Below are 15,820 nucleotides of genomic sequence, written 5' to 3'. Positions count from 1 at the left end.
CGTTGTTCCTCGCACCCCTGGCTGTTTATTTTTGATGTGTGTGAGCGCCGCGCGGTACGTGCGAGAGCAGCTTCCCCCAGATCTAATGGTATTAACTGGATTTACTTGTTACACAATGACTCAGTTAATTCAGTGGGTATGCTGTTGCTGACTGACTGCGCAGAATGGTATACTAGATTGCTCTGTAATCTATAGATTTTAATCGCGTTGTTGTTTGTGCTTTGTCCCTCTGTGTTGTTTTGAAATCCTTACTGTACATTTTTACACACTTGTCAGCGTTTAGTGCTTTTGGTCTTTTTTTTCATAGGGCCCTATAATCTTACCACAATCTTCACACATCTCTTTTATTTATTCAGCTGACATCTATATCAGCTTCATGGTTCTCCCTGTCGGTGCCATCTTCCTTAATCCTTCTCCTTTTCACCTCTCCATTTTTCTCCTTCTACGCGTGTTTTTTTTCCCCTATCTCCTCCTTTCCCCCTCCTTTTTACTTAACCCTTTAAGACCGGGAACGCATCTGTGTCACTTTAGATTTCTTTGGCTATTCAAAAATAGCTGATATACAAGCTCATAGCGCGGCACCGAGTGCCGCGCTATGAGCTTGTAGATCTGCTATTTTTGAAAAATCGTGAAAATGTGTGCAAATCTTTGAATATATATATTTTTAATACATTTTTAGAATCGGAACCTCAGGTCTTAATGGGTTAAAGGACAACTTTCTTTTTTTACAACCAAGGTTTATATTTTAGCTTGTAATTAAAGTAAATACAAGATGAGTGTTATTTTTTTTCATTTACTGCTTTCTATAGTTTTAGCAATTTTCGTGATATTTTTTACAGTGGGTGGGGGCATTCTGTCCGGTGACTAAATATGCCTTTTTTACACAATAAAAAAAGATCCTGTGGTCTTTGATGGCCATGTGAGTTATTGGGGGCTAGAAGAGCTACTGTACATAATAATAAAGAAAACGCTGGGTTATTGTGTAAAAAAAAGACCGGACAGAATGCCCCCGCCCACTGTAAAAAAAGATCGCGAAAATTGCTAAAACCATAGAAAGCAGTAAATTAAAATGTTTTAACACTCATCTTTTATTTACTTTAATTACAATCTAAAACATAAACCTTAGTTGTAAAAAAACAAAGTTGTCCTTTAAGTAAAACATTTGAGTATTGTTTTTCCACATCATGCTAGGCCCTCCTGATACGAGCCCTGCTGGAGTACACTCAGGGCCTGGAGAGCTGGCTCCCGTACGGCCTGTCTCTGGTGGCGGGCATCTTCTGCATGGAGCTGATCCGCTCCTGGTCGCTGGCCTTCATGTGGGCCGTCAACTACCGCACGGCGGCGCGCCTCCGCGGCGCGGCGCTCACCTTCGCCTTCCAGAAGATCCTCCGCCTGCGCAGCACCAAGGACGTCAGCGTCGGAGAGGTAAAGGTTGCAGAACGGCGTCGTTGCAAGCGTAGACATTCATATAAAAGGTACTGTAGACGCCTCTTCCGGCGTCTTCTGAGGCGTCTGTATCTCGGGCGCCATATTGGAGGGGGGGCAAGCTTCCGTGTGTCACAGAAGGGGGGCGTTCGGTAGGCCAATCAGAGGCAGGTGAGGGCAGGTATTTTCGTAACCCAGCTCTTAACCCTTTAAGAGGCAGCCGCGCAGCAACTGGTCAGTTAGTCAGTTGGAACTTGCCAAACTCCACACTCGGATTTGTGAAATATATCGGCTTTTACAGCAGTTTAAACAGGTTCCGTAACAGGTTCCCAGTTTGTACATCTAGGGGCTGTACAAACAGACGCAATTTGGAAATAGAATCTGAAAAGTAACAGTTTTGGACATATGAGGTTTCCACCCGACAGAGACGATATACTTAATTGTACGAAAATAGGCGATCTACAAGCATGCGCTGTGAGCTTGTAGACCAGCTATTTTCAAAAATGTAGGTATTTTCAAAGCTATATTTCAAAAATGTTGAATTGCTTTAGTTTTTTTTAGCTTTCGCACATGATGACATGCCCAAAAGACCAGGCTTTATTTTGTTTATTTGGCCTGAGCGGCAGCTAGTCCCCCTGGGGTCCAAGACAACAATATACATGAACAATTATTATACAAAAACTTATTACACAAAGAAAATTGTCCAAAAAAGTTCTTAATCACATGAGAAATTTTATTTTAGAATGAAAGAAAGAAAGGAACAAGGAAAGAAAATGAAATAGACAAGTAAGATACACCAACCATAAAACTGTAATTTAATCTAATCTATGTTATTAAAATGTCCTGACTGAGTATATACAAAGTCGCAGCTTGATATGTGTTTGAGGGATTTTAGGTTGCTGTTTTCAATGGCTCTGTGTTATTGAGTAAATTCATGTGACGTGCTGCATGCTAAAATGTATTGGTGCTGTGTAATTATGCGGTTATGATGCAGGACCACATTGGAAATAAGTGTTTCATTACACTTTGATGTGGTTATCCTGGGTTTAAGTTGATTTGTGGGATTTTTGCTCACATATCTTTTTACCCAAATCAAATCAAAGCGAGCTTCCTTTTAAAACCAATCTTTTCTTTGACCAGGGTTAATGTGGTTAACCCATTAAGACTGGGAACGCATCTGTGTAACCACTTTAACCATTATTTTATACTTTGGCTATTTTTGAAAAATCGTAAAAATGTGTGCAAATCTTTGAACATATGTATATATTGTTATAGTGAAAAATGTTTACTCAAATCTTTGCTTCTGGGGGTCCCTGGAACAACATATTTTGAGATGGTGGTCCGCGGCCAAATACATATAATTTTGGGGGTCCTTGACATGAAACAGTTTGAGAAACACTGATTATAGCAACATAAGTTTAAAAAAAAAACTGATTTAGAAGACATTTGCAGAATCCCACCAGAAGCAAAGATTTGAGTTACAAATGTTTCGCTTTGAAAAAATATATATATTCAAAGATTTGCACACATTTTCATGTTTTTTTTTTGTTTGTTTTTAGATCTACAAGCTCAGGTGCCGCGCTATGAGCTTGTATATCTGCTATTTTTGAATAGCCAAAGTTTCCCGGTCTCAATGGGTTAAGCGGGCCATATCCCTCTGGTTCAGAGCATATGTTTGGTACATATGTTATAGTAAATGATGGTGTGTGTCTTTTCCCGCCTAGTTGATCAACATCTGCTCCAGTGACGGCCAGCGTCTGTACGAGGCGGTGTCGGTGGGCTGCCTGCTGGCCGGGGGTCCCCTGGTGGGGATACTGGGCGTGTCCTACACCGCATACTTCCTGGGACCCACCGCCCTGGTGGGCTCGGCCATCTTTTTCATCTTTTACCCGGTCATGGTAAGCAGCACTCTCCTAAATCTCAACCCTATTCTGAAAAACGTATGTTTCTATATCAGTGGTGCTCAATCTTTTTCATGTCAAGGACCCCCAAAATGATATGTATTTGGCCGCGGACCCCCATCAAAATATTTTGTTCCAGGGACCCCCAGAAGTAAAGATTTGAGTTAAAAACGGTTCGCTTTAAAAAATATATATATTCAAAGATTTGCACACATTTTCACGATTTTTCAAAAATAGCAGATCTACAAGCTCGTAGCGCGGCACTCGGTGCCGCGCTATGAGCTTGTAGATCTGCTATTTTTGAATAGCCCAAAGTGTAAAATAATGCTTTTTAGCTCAAATCTAAAAATGACACAGTTCCAGGTCTTAATGGGTTAATGGCACCGCAGTGGAAATTCAATTTCAGCTTCACCCAGCTGATGCCTGCTCAGATGGTAATGATAAGTATTCGGAGGGGGTGGGGGGGGGGGGCAGATTAGGTCTGGCCCCTCTCAATAGAAATTGGATTTCTCTCCCTCCGAAGTTGTGAGGGACCAATTAGGGCCCAGTATGCAAATATGGGGCGGGTTTTATCACCAGAGGCATTTTTTTAATTTGCCCCTCGGAAATGCAGGTTCCACACAGAGATTCCAGGCTAATATCTACGCAGAGACATTAGTCTGGCCATGCCAGGCTAGGGTTTAAGGGGTTAATGGGCGGGCCGAGTGGCGAGCCTGTGACCTTCTGACTACTAGTCAACCTATCTACCCGCGACGGCGATTTACAGCACAAACTGTCACATTTATCATCAATTACCAGAGAAACTTACGTAGCATTTGTTTATGCACTTTGTATTCATAGTTATAACTTTGCAATTGGGAAAGGTAGAATGTTTAGAATGTTGATCAAAACGGTCATGTTTTGCCTTCAACTACTTTCGCCTTTGACGACAAATCTTCGCACTAGTCACCCTGATGAAGGCATTGTTGCCGTGCATTAGCCAGACTATTAAAGGCTTTTAAATCAAATCCACAAGAGTGCCTTGGTCTCTTCCCTCTTTTGCAAATCAATTTTGTCACCCATTTGTATCAAAAAGCACCAAATCTCTCCTTTTGTCTGCAAATCTTCATATTATTTTGAACTGTCTGAAAAGAAAACATATCTGAGTTTTAGAGGCAATCAATCTCGGGCTCCTTTTTAAATACCGCTCAGAATCAGCCAGGCAGGGTGTTGTGTGAGAGAGTCAAGAGACTTTGGTATTGACGAGAAAGGCATCTATCCCTCCCTCCTGGGTAGGCCAGAGACTAGATTAGCTGATCTCACTGCATCTGCTCTCATTTCCCTACCAGGCAGACACTTCATTTTCTTTTGTGTCATCATTCCCCTCTTTTTCCCCCCTCCTTCTCTGTCTGGACACAGATGCTTGCCTCGCGGCTGACGGCGTATTTCCGCAAAAGGTGCGTGACGGTGACCGACCGGCGCGTGAGGCTGATGAACGAGATCCTGGGGTGCATAAAGTTCATCAAGATGTACTGCTGGGAGGACGCCTTCGCTCACAACATCCACAGTGAGTGTCTGCTGTGTGTGTGTGTGTGTGTGTGTGTGTGTGTGTGTGTGTCTGCTGCCAAGGCCGGTGACTCAGCAATAACATCATGACACACATACAGTCAGTGACATAAACGCTCGTTTCCTGTTATGTGGTGGTTTAGCGGCCTGGGCTATCCGGGAACCCATGCAGTCAATCCGGAATTGAATACTGTGTCATTTTAGATTTTCTTTAGCTATAACCATTATTATACATCATTATATATTATATTATCATTATATATTACTTTGGGCTATTCAAAGCAGATACACAAGCTCATAGTGCGGCACCGAGTGCCGCGCTACGAGCTTGTAGATCTGCTATTTTTCAAATATTTGAATATGTTTTTTAAGGCAAACTTTTTTAACTCAAATATTTGCTTCTGGGGATTCTACGAATGTCTTCTAAATCCTAACAGTTTTTTTTTTAAACGGTTTCTGTAATATCAGTGTTTCTCAAACTTTTTCATGTCAAGGACCCCCAAAATTATATGTATTTGTCTGCGACCCCCCCCCCCTCCCATCTCAAAGTTTTTTGTTCCAGGGACCCCCAGAAGCAAAGAATTTAGTTAAAAATGTACATATATATTCAAAGATTTGCACACATTTTCAAGATGTTTTTTTTTCAAAGATCTACAAGCTCATATGAGCTTGCAGATCTGCTATTTATTTATTTTTTAAATCACTAACTAAAGCCAAATTACAAGCCAAAGAAATCTAAAAATGACACAGAGATGCGTTCCCGGTCTTAAACGGTTAAATTCTCCATTGACTGCGTCCTCTGACTTGAGGGTCTGCTTAGTTTGGCCCATCCTGTCACTGCAGCAATTTAGTGCTAAATCATCAGTTTATCACATGAAAATTAGACGTATCCCCGGAATGAGCCGACAATGCACCCCCCCTGACCCCAAATCCATTTTCATTATCTCTCACTGGTTAAGCCTTCCCGCATGGAGACATTTTCCACTTTTTAAACATGTTTGAAATTAGCCAGGTGGGGCTCATTACACCACAGTTCCGTGATTACCAATTATTATGATAATGAATTGATCGTTCATCTTTAAGGTCCAGTAACTCTGGAGAGTTACACAGTGCCTCTCCCTTCAATTAACTTGTTTTAACCCATTCAAACCGGGGACGCATCTCTGTCATTTTTAGATTCCTTTGGCTATTCAAAACGGCACAGAGTGCCGTGCTATGAGCTTGTAGATCTGCTATTCTTTGGAAAAATCGTGGAAAATGTAGCAAATCTTTAAATATATATATTTTTAAAGTGAAAATGTTTAACTCATATCTTTGCTTCTGGGAATTCTACAAATGTCTTCTAAATCTTCTACAAATGTCTTCTAAATCCGTACATTTTCTTTTTCAAAGAAAATACACAAGTATGATATGTATTTGGCCGTGGACCGTGGAATATTTTGTTCCAGGGACCCCCAGAAGTTGTAACAGAGTTTAAAAGGTTTGTTTAAAGATTTGCACAAATTTTCATGATTTTTCAAAAAAGAATTGAATTGCCAAAGAAATAAAAAAATGACACAGATGCTTTCCCGGTCTCAATAGGTTAATTGCTCATAGATGACAATATTATACCCGTGTTGATTGATTGGGCTGTGATACTTTTGTGCGCCGGCATCCAAGGCAAGCAATTATTGCACATAGCGTTCAAAGGCGGCCTTGTATTATATTGGAAACGTGTTATAGGAAGGAGTCAGATAGTTCAAGGACATTGCTGCCTTGGGGTGAATAATACGATGCATTGACTGTTTGGTCCAGTGATTTGAACTGGGGGAATAATGCAGCCAGCAGCACAATGTATTTGGGACTAGGGCTGCAACTATCGAGTATTTTCTTAGCGATTATTCTGACGATTACTTTTTAGAATAATCGAGGTGTTTAATATCAACAAATCGATGAACCACTTTAGCTGTATTTTCTACTTTGTTGCACAACTGTGTCATGATGCACAAATAGTGAACATTATAGGCAATCAAGATTTTCACCTACAGTATAATGAAATTCCCCAGATAGGGGTCAACTATTAATCGATTATATTATTCATAATTCTTTAGGGATGTTTTGTAATAATAATCAAAATCTGCAAATAACAGATCTGAGATGTAGTGGAGCAGAAGTCAAAGTATTGAGAATTGGAAGTACTCCAGTAAAGTTCAAAAATACTTAAAAAATGTGCTTAAGTACAGTACTTAAGCAAACGTACTTAGTTACTTTACAACACAAGCCAGTTCACACCATGTATGGGGCCTTCCGGGGAGCCACTTGCTGCTATTTCTGTCCGCTGTGTGTTTGTTGATGGAGGCTCTAATGCTGTTGCTGCTTGAGGAGAAGTGGGGAATGCTTACAGAGCCACTTAAAGCTGCATTGTGCAACGGTCTTGAAAATCACAAGGCCTGAACACATAGAGCCGAGCCTGACCGTTTTTTTCACCCAGTGCCAATTGTCTAAGTATTCCTGGGTGCTACACTCCCTCTGCCAGCCTAGGGAGAGCCCAGAGCCGAGCTCATGCCTCCTTCAATATATACATTTTTTAAAAATGTAGTTTTTGAGAAACAAATAAATAGAAAAAAAGGAAAACACAAATACATTTTTGATAGATAAAATGTAATTTAACCATAATCTATGTACAAGCTCAACGTAATCGATCATCATTTTGACGCGTCGCGTTGCAATGTGACGGGAAAAGTCAAATAATGGGCGATATATTGGCCAAACAACCGATTTATCAGTCTGGCTATATGGTTTCATTCATTGAGGCATACTGTCCTGTAATGCCGCTGATCAGTGTGTGCTTGTGGCGGTGCCTGTTGCCAGCCATTGTGTTTGTTTTCCCTGTCTTTGTACAGAATGTTGTCAAAGTCCATCTCTAAGCTCTTCCTAAGACTCGGGGCTCCTGCCACTGAACACTTGCCAGCATTAGTTGGAAAAGCTTGACGCCTCCCGCTTTAAAATCGGCTCCAAAAAGCCTAATTGTCTTGAAGCGGTCTGCCTGCCGATAGTAGCTTAAGTTGTTTGATTTGTCTCACTTTGAATGCTGTGTAGTCTGTTGTGTTGTTTTGTGTGTGAAGCTTTTTTGATCGACAAAGGATGGGGAGGCGGGGAGGAGTGTAGACTCTGACCCATGGCAGATTTTTGGTCCCAATACCGTGTTCACACGGGCAGATAAAAATATACTAAGATGCAAAAATACACAGCCTCTTTGTTGCTGTGTTGCTTTGTATCTGTGTTGCTCAACATGGTCGTTGACGTCATCATCATCATCATCATCATTGGAGCTACAGTTGTAGTTTTGTATCTTTGTACCTGGAAGTTGAACCCAGCTCAACTTGAATTTGTAGCTTTGTATCTTTGTCGCTAGAGCTACAGCTACAAACGTCGGATGTATCTTTGTATCCTCATGTCACTGGCTTCCATTGAAAATGAATGGTAGCCTGTATCTTTTTAACTGCCCGTGTGAACGCACCATTAGACCAGAGATTGCTGTAGTTTTGTGCAATACTTTGTACAAATGGCAAAATCTTGAAATTCATTTGAAAAACATAGATTTGATTAAAGTTTCTAACCGAGAACATTTAGCTTATGAGCAAACAAATGAAATGAAATAAACTTTTCATAGATCATATCAATTAAATATATATTTAATATAGGAAAATAACATTTGAATTTTAATTATACAATGAATAACCAAACAAACAAGTAAATGTACTAAATTTAGTTATTTAACCACGTTAAGCCTTATTCAAAAAAGCCAATCATAATTGCAGATAACGACGTCGTCAAAAAGTCAAATCACGGCCAAGTAGGTCTCTAGAGAGGTGTCACAGTGGGGGGTGAGCGAGCCTTTGTTTTGAAACACAAAGGGCTGGTTGAGTAACTCTCCTTGTTATTTTCTAGGGGCCAGGTATCGAACAAAGCAGCTTTAAAAAATAATTAGGGTAATTATTTTTTTCCAATCGCGCTTGAGGTAGGCAGTCCTTGCCAAAAACGGTGGTAAAATGTAACCCATTAAAACTGGGAAAGCAAGACTGTGTCATTTTAGATTTTTGAGTTGGCTATTAAAAAATAGCAGATGTGCAAGCTCGCAGCGCGTCACTTCGTGCCGCGCTGCGAGCTTGTACATCTGCTATTTTTGAGAAATCTTGAAAGTGTTTGAAAGATTTCGAAATCTTCTCTTCTCAGGGGGGGTCCCTGGCACAAAACATTTTCAAATGGGGGTCCGCAGCCATATCATTTTGGGGGTCCATGGCACGGAAAAGTTTGAGAACTACTGATTTAAAAGGCATTTGTAGTAATCTGCCTCAGTGGGTTAAAACCTTAATGGGTTAAAAAACAGGTGAAACCTGAGTGTGCGACTCTGATTCTTTCCCATGCCAATCACACTTTCCCCTTCTCTCCTGTCTGTCTGTCCCTGTTCCGGTCTGTCTCTCCCTGTTCCTGTCTGTCTCTCCCCGTTCCTGTCTGTCCCTCCTCCAGAGGTGCGTTCAGAAGAGAAGGTTATACTGGAGAAGGCCGGTGTGGTCCAGAGCCTCACAGTAGGCGTGGCTCCCGTTGTCGTGGTGATAGCCAGTGTGTGCACCTTCACCTTACACATGGCCATGGGCTATGACCTCACTGCAGCTCAGGTATTTTATATTTATTTTCTATACAAAGCCGTTTCATGGAACTAAGTCAGCATGTCACCTGTACTGTATGTCTCTCTCAACCCCAGCTGTAGACGCTGTCTTACACCAGAGACGTGCATAGCATTCAATCATGGCACCCATCACACTTTAAAATTGCATTTATTTGTGTGTCGAAGACCCGGGCCATTTTGTTTAATCTGTCGTGTGGCGAAGTATATGTGGCTTAAGTCATTGGTTCTCAAAGTGGGGTCCGGGGACCCCCAGGGGTCTTTGAGGGCAATCCAGGGGGTCCCCAGCTAAATGTGTTAATATAGCATCCCAATCATTTGAACCACTTTAACTTTTTATATTTTGGCTATTAAAAAATAGCAGATCTAGTACAAGCTCGTAGATCTGCAATTTTTGAAAAAATGTGAAAATGTGTGCAAACCTTTGAATATATATATTTTTAAAGCGAACATTTGTAATTCAAATCTTTGCTTCTGGGGGTCCCTGGAACAAAATATTTGAGATGGGCGTCCGTGGCCAAATACATATCATTTTGGGGGTCCTTGATATGAAAAAGTTTGAGAACCACTGGTTTAAGTGGTTCATCATTTGAACCCCAGCATCCTTATTCTGGGGTGAATGTTCACCAAAAACAGCAGATCTTCTAGCTCACAAGCTTGTCGATCTGCTGTTTTTGGCGAAAAGATTTGGTGTAGAATGAAAAAAGAGCATAGTCCAAGTACAGCTTGCAACTCGGGTCCGTTTTACTAAGTAGTCTATAGAGGGTTTAAGTTGTTAATCTGGCTTGCTCTCATATTTACTGTATATCCTGTGTTATAATAATATATTCATGTTTTTCTGACTCCATCGCAGGCTTTCACCGTGGTCGCAGTTTTCAACTCCATGACCTTTGCCCTCAAGATCACACCTTTGGCGGTCAGGTCGCTGTCCGAAGGCGCAGTGGCGGTCAAGAGGTTTCAGGTAGGACCAGAGCAGATCGAGTGCTGATACGGTCGTTTCCTGCGTGTAGCTGACATTCTCGGTACACGGTAAAGGTCACATGTTAGTGTGGGACGTTTTTTTCTGCTGAGTCATGCAGCCCCAGCCAAGTCAGCAAGCCTCCTCTCTGCCAAGGTCAGCGCAGAGCACTCTCTGCATACCGCTTGGCTGTGTGTGTGTGTGTGTGTGTGTGTGTGTGTGTGTGTGTGTGTGTGTGTGTGTGTGTGTGTGTGTGTGTGTGTGTGTGTGTGTGTGTGTGTGTGTGTGTGTGTGTGTGTGTTCACACACCCTTCTCCTATGCATAACGTTGCTGTCAGGCAGAAACCTTGTATCTCCATATTTCAACTTGATATGTTTTTTCGTAAATGAATGCCTTACTTTGTGCTTACACAGTGCTGGCCCTGAGGAGGCAGGATTCTACCTGCCGCATGTATGACATGCTCGTGTCATGTTATACTTTGCTGTACTTTCTTTCTGTCTTTCTTTTTCCTTTATTTATTCAGGGAAACCCAAGCTCTCTTTTTCAAGGACGCCCTGATTACAAACATTTGAATCACATTACAATGTCACAACTTTGACAATAAAGCAAAAAAGAAAAGCAGAAGCATAAAACAACATTAAAATAATCGCAAAAGGCGGTGAATCAGACAATACAGTGAGGACATGGATAACAACACAGAGATTTAAAAATCAGATGCAAATAAACAGTGTTACATGAAACAGGCACTACTATGTAGTGTGTCCTCAAGAAGCACCCTGAATGTCTCTATTGAGACCAATCGCACCAGTTTCAGAGAGTCCTGAAGTACCATGAAATTAATAAACCGGTTTCTGCACTTATCTAGGGATGAAGGCAGCACTCCTTAAATTATCTGGAATGCATCCTTCTAACAATACAATAACAAGTCGAGTTATTTGCATATTGAAACGGATTTGAATTGTCAAACATATCAAGCCTCTGACGTTTTTAATTATAGTTCATCATGCAACACGTGTGTGTTCCGCCCTCAGATTCATCTTATGGAATATATATTAAGTTCTAAATAAAAACGGGTTTCACTCCCACTTTATGTTGCTTTCCTTTTCCCCCTAGACGGGGAGTAACAATATAATATCCATTATTTTATTAGCCTTTGGTCATGAGGTTAAACTGTAAACAAACTTCTTATTCTCTTCATTACACGTGAGAGTCGGGTATTTACTTTATAAACGTTTTTTTCTTGTGAGGGACTTGCTTGCGCGGATCTTCAATTTGTCATGCGGTGCGTTCGCGCCGCTTTGTCAGCTTGTAGATCTGTCCCTTTTGAAGAGTGGTGACGCATTTTGTCAGTTTCCGGTTGCCTTTTAAGGTCTTAAATGGGGCTTGGAGCAATGCAATTCTCCACATGAACGCGCCTCTGACTGTCAGACAAAAATGAGGTAGACCGGCGATACACACATATCAGAGATTTACACGCCAGTTGGAACGCACGTCCTTTTGTGCTTATCGAAAATACGCACAAACCCCTTTAGTCACTTTATTTAGGCACTATTTACGAACAGTTTAGTGAATCACGCCCAAATATGTATATTTTCAGCCTAATGGCGCCCTAGGCAATTGCTTAGTCTGCCTATTGGCTGGGCTGGCTCTGGCCATACAAGAGTGTTGCCCCAAAAGTATCTATACTAGCTAACATATTCTGTAGCTGATCTACAAGCTCACAAGGCGTTGCATTGCGAGGCGTTGTGATCTGCATAGATCTACTATTTTAGCTATTTCTGAAATATTACAAGTCATAGTTTTTCCAGTAGCTGGAAAGTAACAGCTTTGGACATACAAGGTTGTACACTCGACACCGACTCTATGTATAATAACGGTAATCCATTACGCCTGTGTCTCCGCAGAGGCTCTTCATGATGGACGACCGCGAGGTCGTCACGGCCAAAATGGAGGACCCTCGCAACGCCTTGGAGTTTCGGGACGCCACGCTGGCGTGGGAGAAGTCCCGCCCTCCTCCTCCTCCGCCGGCGGCGGGGGCCACGAAAGCCAATCCGCCGCCCAAGAAGAAGAAGACGGGCGGGGGCATGAGGCGGGTGCTGCGCAGGGAGAAGCTCAGCCTGTACATCACCACAGAGGAGGCCAAGGGCAGCGGCGCCGACGGGCCCAACGGGCAGAGCCTCCTCACCAACATGGAGCAGGAGAGTCCACAAAGCACCATCTCCTCCACGCAGAGCATGAGGCCACCGCTGCACAAGACGCTGCACCGCGTCGACCTGCGCATCAAGAGGGTATATGTCTGCATATATAGTTTGATTTGTTAAAGAAAGCAGCGGGGGGGGGGTACATTTTCTTAATCACTTCAGCCCTATAATCATTTTCTTTTTGACAAAATCAAAATACATTTTGACAAACGTTTTTTTCATTTTGAAATTGTTATATTTTTATTCTTTTTGGACCGGGAAAGAATAGTTCTTTGGCTATTCAAAAATAGCATATATACAAGCTGATAGCACGGCACTGAGTGTCGTGCTAAGAGCTTGTAGATCTGCTATTTTTTTTAAATCGTGAAAATCTGTGCAAATCTTTGAATATATATATTTTTAAAGCAAACATTTGTAACTCAAATCTTTGCTTCTGGGGATTCTACAAATGTCTTCTAAATCTCTAACAGTTTTCTGAAAAACGTATGTTGTATCAGTGGTTCTCAAACTTTACCATGGCAAGGGCCTCCCAAAATTATATGTACTAGACCATACCCGGTGAAGGGCGCAGACGAAAGTAGTTGCAAACTTGGGGTTATTGCACATCCTGTCGCGCGGTTTCTCCCTCGCGCGCGTCCCGTCGTGCCGCCCCCCCCCTCAGATCATTATATACACAAAAGCAAATGTGTGTATTTGATTAAGTCTGACCAGAAGCAAAGGATGAAACGTATCCCCACCGGTAATAAAAGATAATGACCAGAGGAGAGGATATTAAAAGCAGATGCATGGACCCCCCCTCAGCAAATGAAACCCTGCACATACTGTACAACGCAGTCCCTACAGCAGTGGTGTAAAGTAACTACATTTACTCAAGTGCTGGACTTGAGTACAATTTTGAGATATTTGTTTTTTACTTTTTTTTTTACTTCTCAATTTTCTATACTTTTACTTCTACTCCACTACATCTCAGAGGCAGATATTGTACTTTTACTCCACTACAATTATTGGAAAACTTTACTAACTAGTTACTAACTAGTAACTTTTAAAAAGTTACTAGTTACTTTGTAGATTTTGATCATTGTTACAAAACACAGTAACCACTTCAGCCATTTGAATAGCAGATCTACAAGCTGACAATGTGTCGCGATGCGACGCATTGTGAGCTTGTAGATTGGCTATTTTCAAAAATTGTTTTTATACATTTTGAACATTGTGAAATTCTGCGTAATGAGTACTTTTAGTCTTCGTACTTTAAGTACATTTTAATAGCAATACTTTTGTACTTTTACTCAAGTAAAATCTTTGAATTCCGGACATTTACTTGTAACAGATTATTCCTACGTTGCAGTATTAATACTTTTAGTTGTGAGTACTTTTTCCACCACTGCCCAATGAGACACTGCTGGCACCCAATGGCAATTGGGTGCCAGTGTGCACCCAAAGACAATTGGCACCCAAGTAGGCCTGTCAAAAAAAATCGATTCATGAATAAATCGCGATTCTTAATGCCACGATTTTAAAAATCGAATCAAAATATTAAAATCGATTTTTTTATTTAAAAAAAAAAAAACTTTTTTTTTTTTTTTTTTTTTTTTTAATTGTTTTTTTATAAGTTAGTACCTTTTTCACTGGCACTTTGTCTGAAATCAATGCCAGAAAGACTGACTGACATGATCTGGCTGCATTGAAGTGTATGATTCAACTTTTCATGGTTTATATTATATTAAAATGTTCTAGTATAATTAAAGCAAAGTGATTTGGGGTAGAAAATCGTAATAAATCGCAGAATCGAATATCAATTAATCGCAGAATCGCAATTTTAATCGAATCGGCACCCTAGAAAATCGCAATAAATCGCAGAATCGAATCGAATATCAATTAATCGCAGAATCGCAATTTTAATCGAATCGGCACCCTAGGAATCGATTTTGAATCGAATCGTGAGGTAAGTGAATCGTGACACCCCTACACCCAAGGCAGGACAGCGTCAGAACACCGGTTCTGTCTCACTCTCTTCTGACTCCCTTGGGGTTTCCTTTCCTCTGCACAGGGAACGCTGGTTGGGATCTGTGGAAGTGTGGGAAGTGGAAAGAGCTCCCTTCTGTCTGCCCTGCTGGGACAGGTGAGACTCCATGCACTCAATGCGTACTTTACTTTTGTCTCTCTAAAGCAGTGGTTTTCAACCAGTGGTCCGGGGACCACCAGTGTTTTTTTTTTATCATATTGCTAATTACACAGAGCAGCAGCCAGATGTATATGTTGTTCAGTATATCTGACTGCTTCTATTGACTGATGAAAAAGTTGCCATGTTGTGCAGTAATATAGAAAAATGTGATGCATCGTAGAATCGAATTACTACAAGGTTAATCGCAATCGAATCGTTACCTGGTGAATCGTAATCGAATTGAATCGTGAGGGCAGTGCCAATGCACTCCTCTATTGGCAAAGCAAAGAACCATAAATAAGGCTTTATTCGGTGTTGAAGGGCTTTGTCCTCACTCCTTGCCAATTGCAGATATCAAGAATAGAAAAGAAAGAGTACTGCATAGTAGGGGTGTGAAAAAATAAGATTCATTCTCGAATCGCGATTCTAATGTTGGACGATTCAGAATCGATTCTCATTTTCCACATATGTATTAAAAAATAATAATAAAATAAAAATCTGTATTTTTGTATAATTAAATTTTTGAGAAGTGGCAATTTCTGGGCTGAATCGGAAAGAAAAATCGATTTTGAATCGATAATCGTTTGTTTTGAAAAAATCAGAATCGTGACCCCAAGAATCGGAATCGAATCGTGAGATAGCAGACGATTCACAGCCCTACTGCATAGATCTGCTCTCGTTGTCTCTCTCTCTGTCTAACCTTCTCCCTCCGTCCCATAGATGACCCTGCTGGAGGGAAGCGTAGCGGCCGGCGGCACATTCGCCTACGTCTCCCAGCAGGCCTGGATCCTCAACAACTCCCTGAGAGAGAACATCGTGTTTGGACGAAAGCACGACCAAGACAAGTAAGTATGAGCTCAGCATTAGGTTTATGTTTTGTTGAGGCAGAGTCAGTGTTGTCGCTTCATTAAGCCATTAAGACTGGGAATTTTAGATTTTAACCACTTTAACCATTATTT

At 41.3% G+C, this 15,820-nt stretch overlaps 1 protein-coding gene across 1 annotated transcript in view; it reads left to right on the top strand.

Annotated features, from left to right (window-relative positions):
• Nucleotides 1-15,820, top strand: part of LOC311033728 (ATP-binding cassette sub-family C member 5) — a 65,033-nt gene that overhangs the window by 18,239 nt on the left and 30,974 nt on the right. Inside the window, exons 5-12 of the mRNA XM_084041340.1 lie at nucleotides 1,192-1,425; nucleotides 3,150-3,323; nucleotides 4,725-4,872; nucleotides 9,381-9,529; nucleotides 10,391-10,498; nucleotides 12,401-12,784; nucleotides 14,748-14,819; nucleotides 15,582-15,706. Of these exons, the coding sequence (XP_083897466.1) occupies nucleotides 1,192-1,425; nucleotides 3,150-3,323; nucleotides 4,725-4,872; nucleotides 9,381-9,529; nucleotides 10,391-10,498; nucleotides 12,401-12,784; nucleotides 14,748-14,819; nucleotides 15,582-15,706 (1,394 nt within the window). The remainder of the gene's footprint in view (nucleotides 1-1,191; nucleotides 1,426-3,149; nucleotides 3,324-4,724; nucleotides 4,873-9,380; nucleotides 9,530-10,390; nucleotides 10,499-12,400; nucleotides 12,785-14,747; nucleotides 14,820-15,581; nucleotides 15,707-15,820) is intronic.

Source organism: Gymnoscopelus microlampas (assembly GCF_963454915.1).
Source record: "Gymnoscopelus microlampas genome assembly, chromosome: 18".
NCBI lineage: Eukaryota > Metazoa > Chordata > Actinopteri > Myctophiformes > Myctophidae > Gymnoscopelus > Gymnoscopelus microlampas.
The sequence above is the reverse complement of the archived record's forward strand: the minus strand, read 5'-3'. Positions and strand labels throughout refer to the sequence as shown.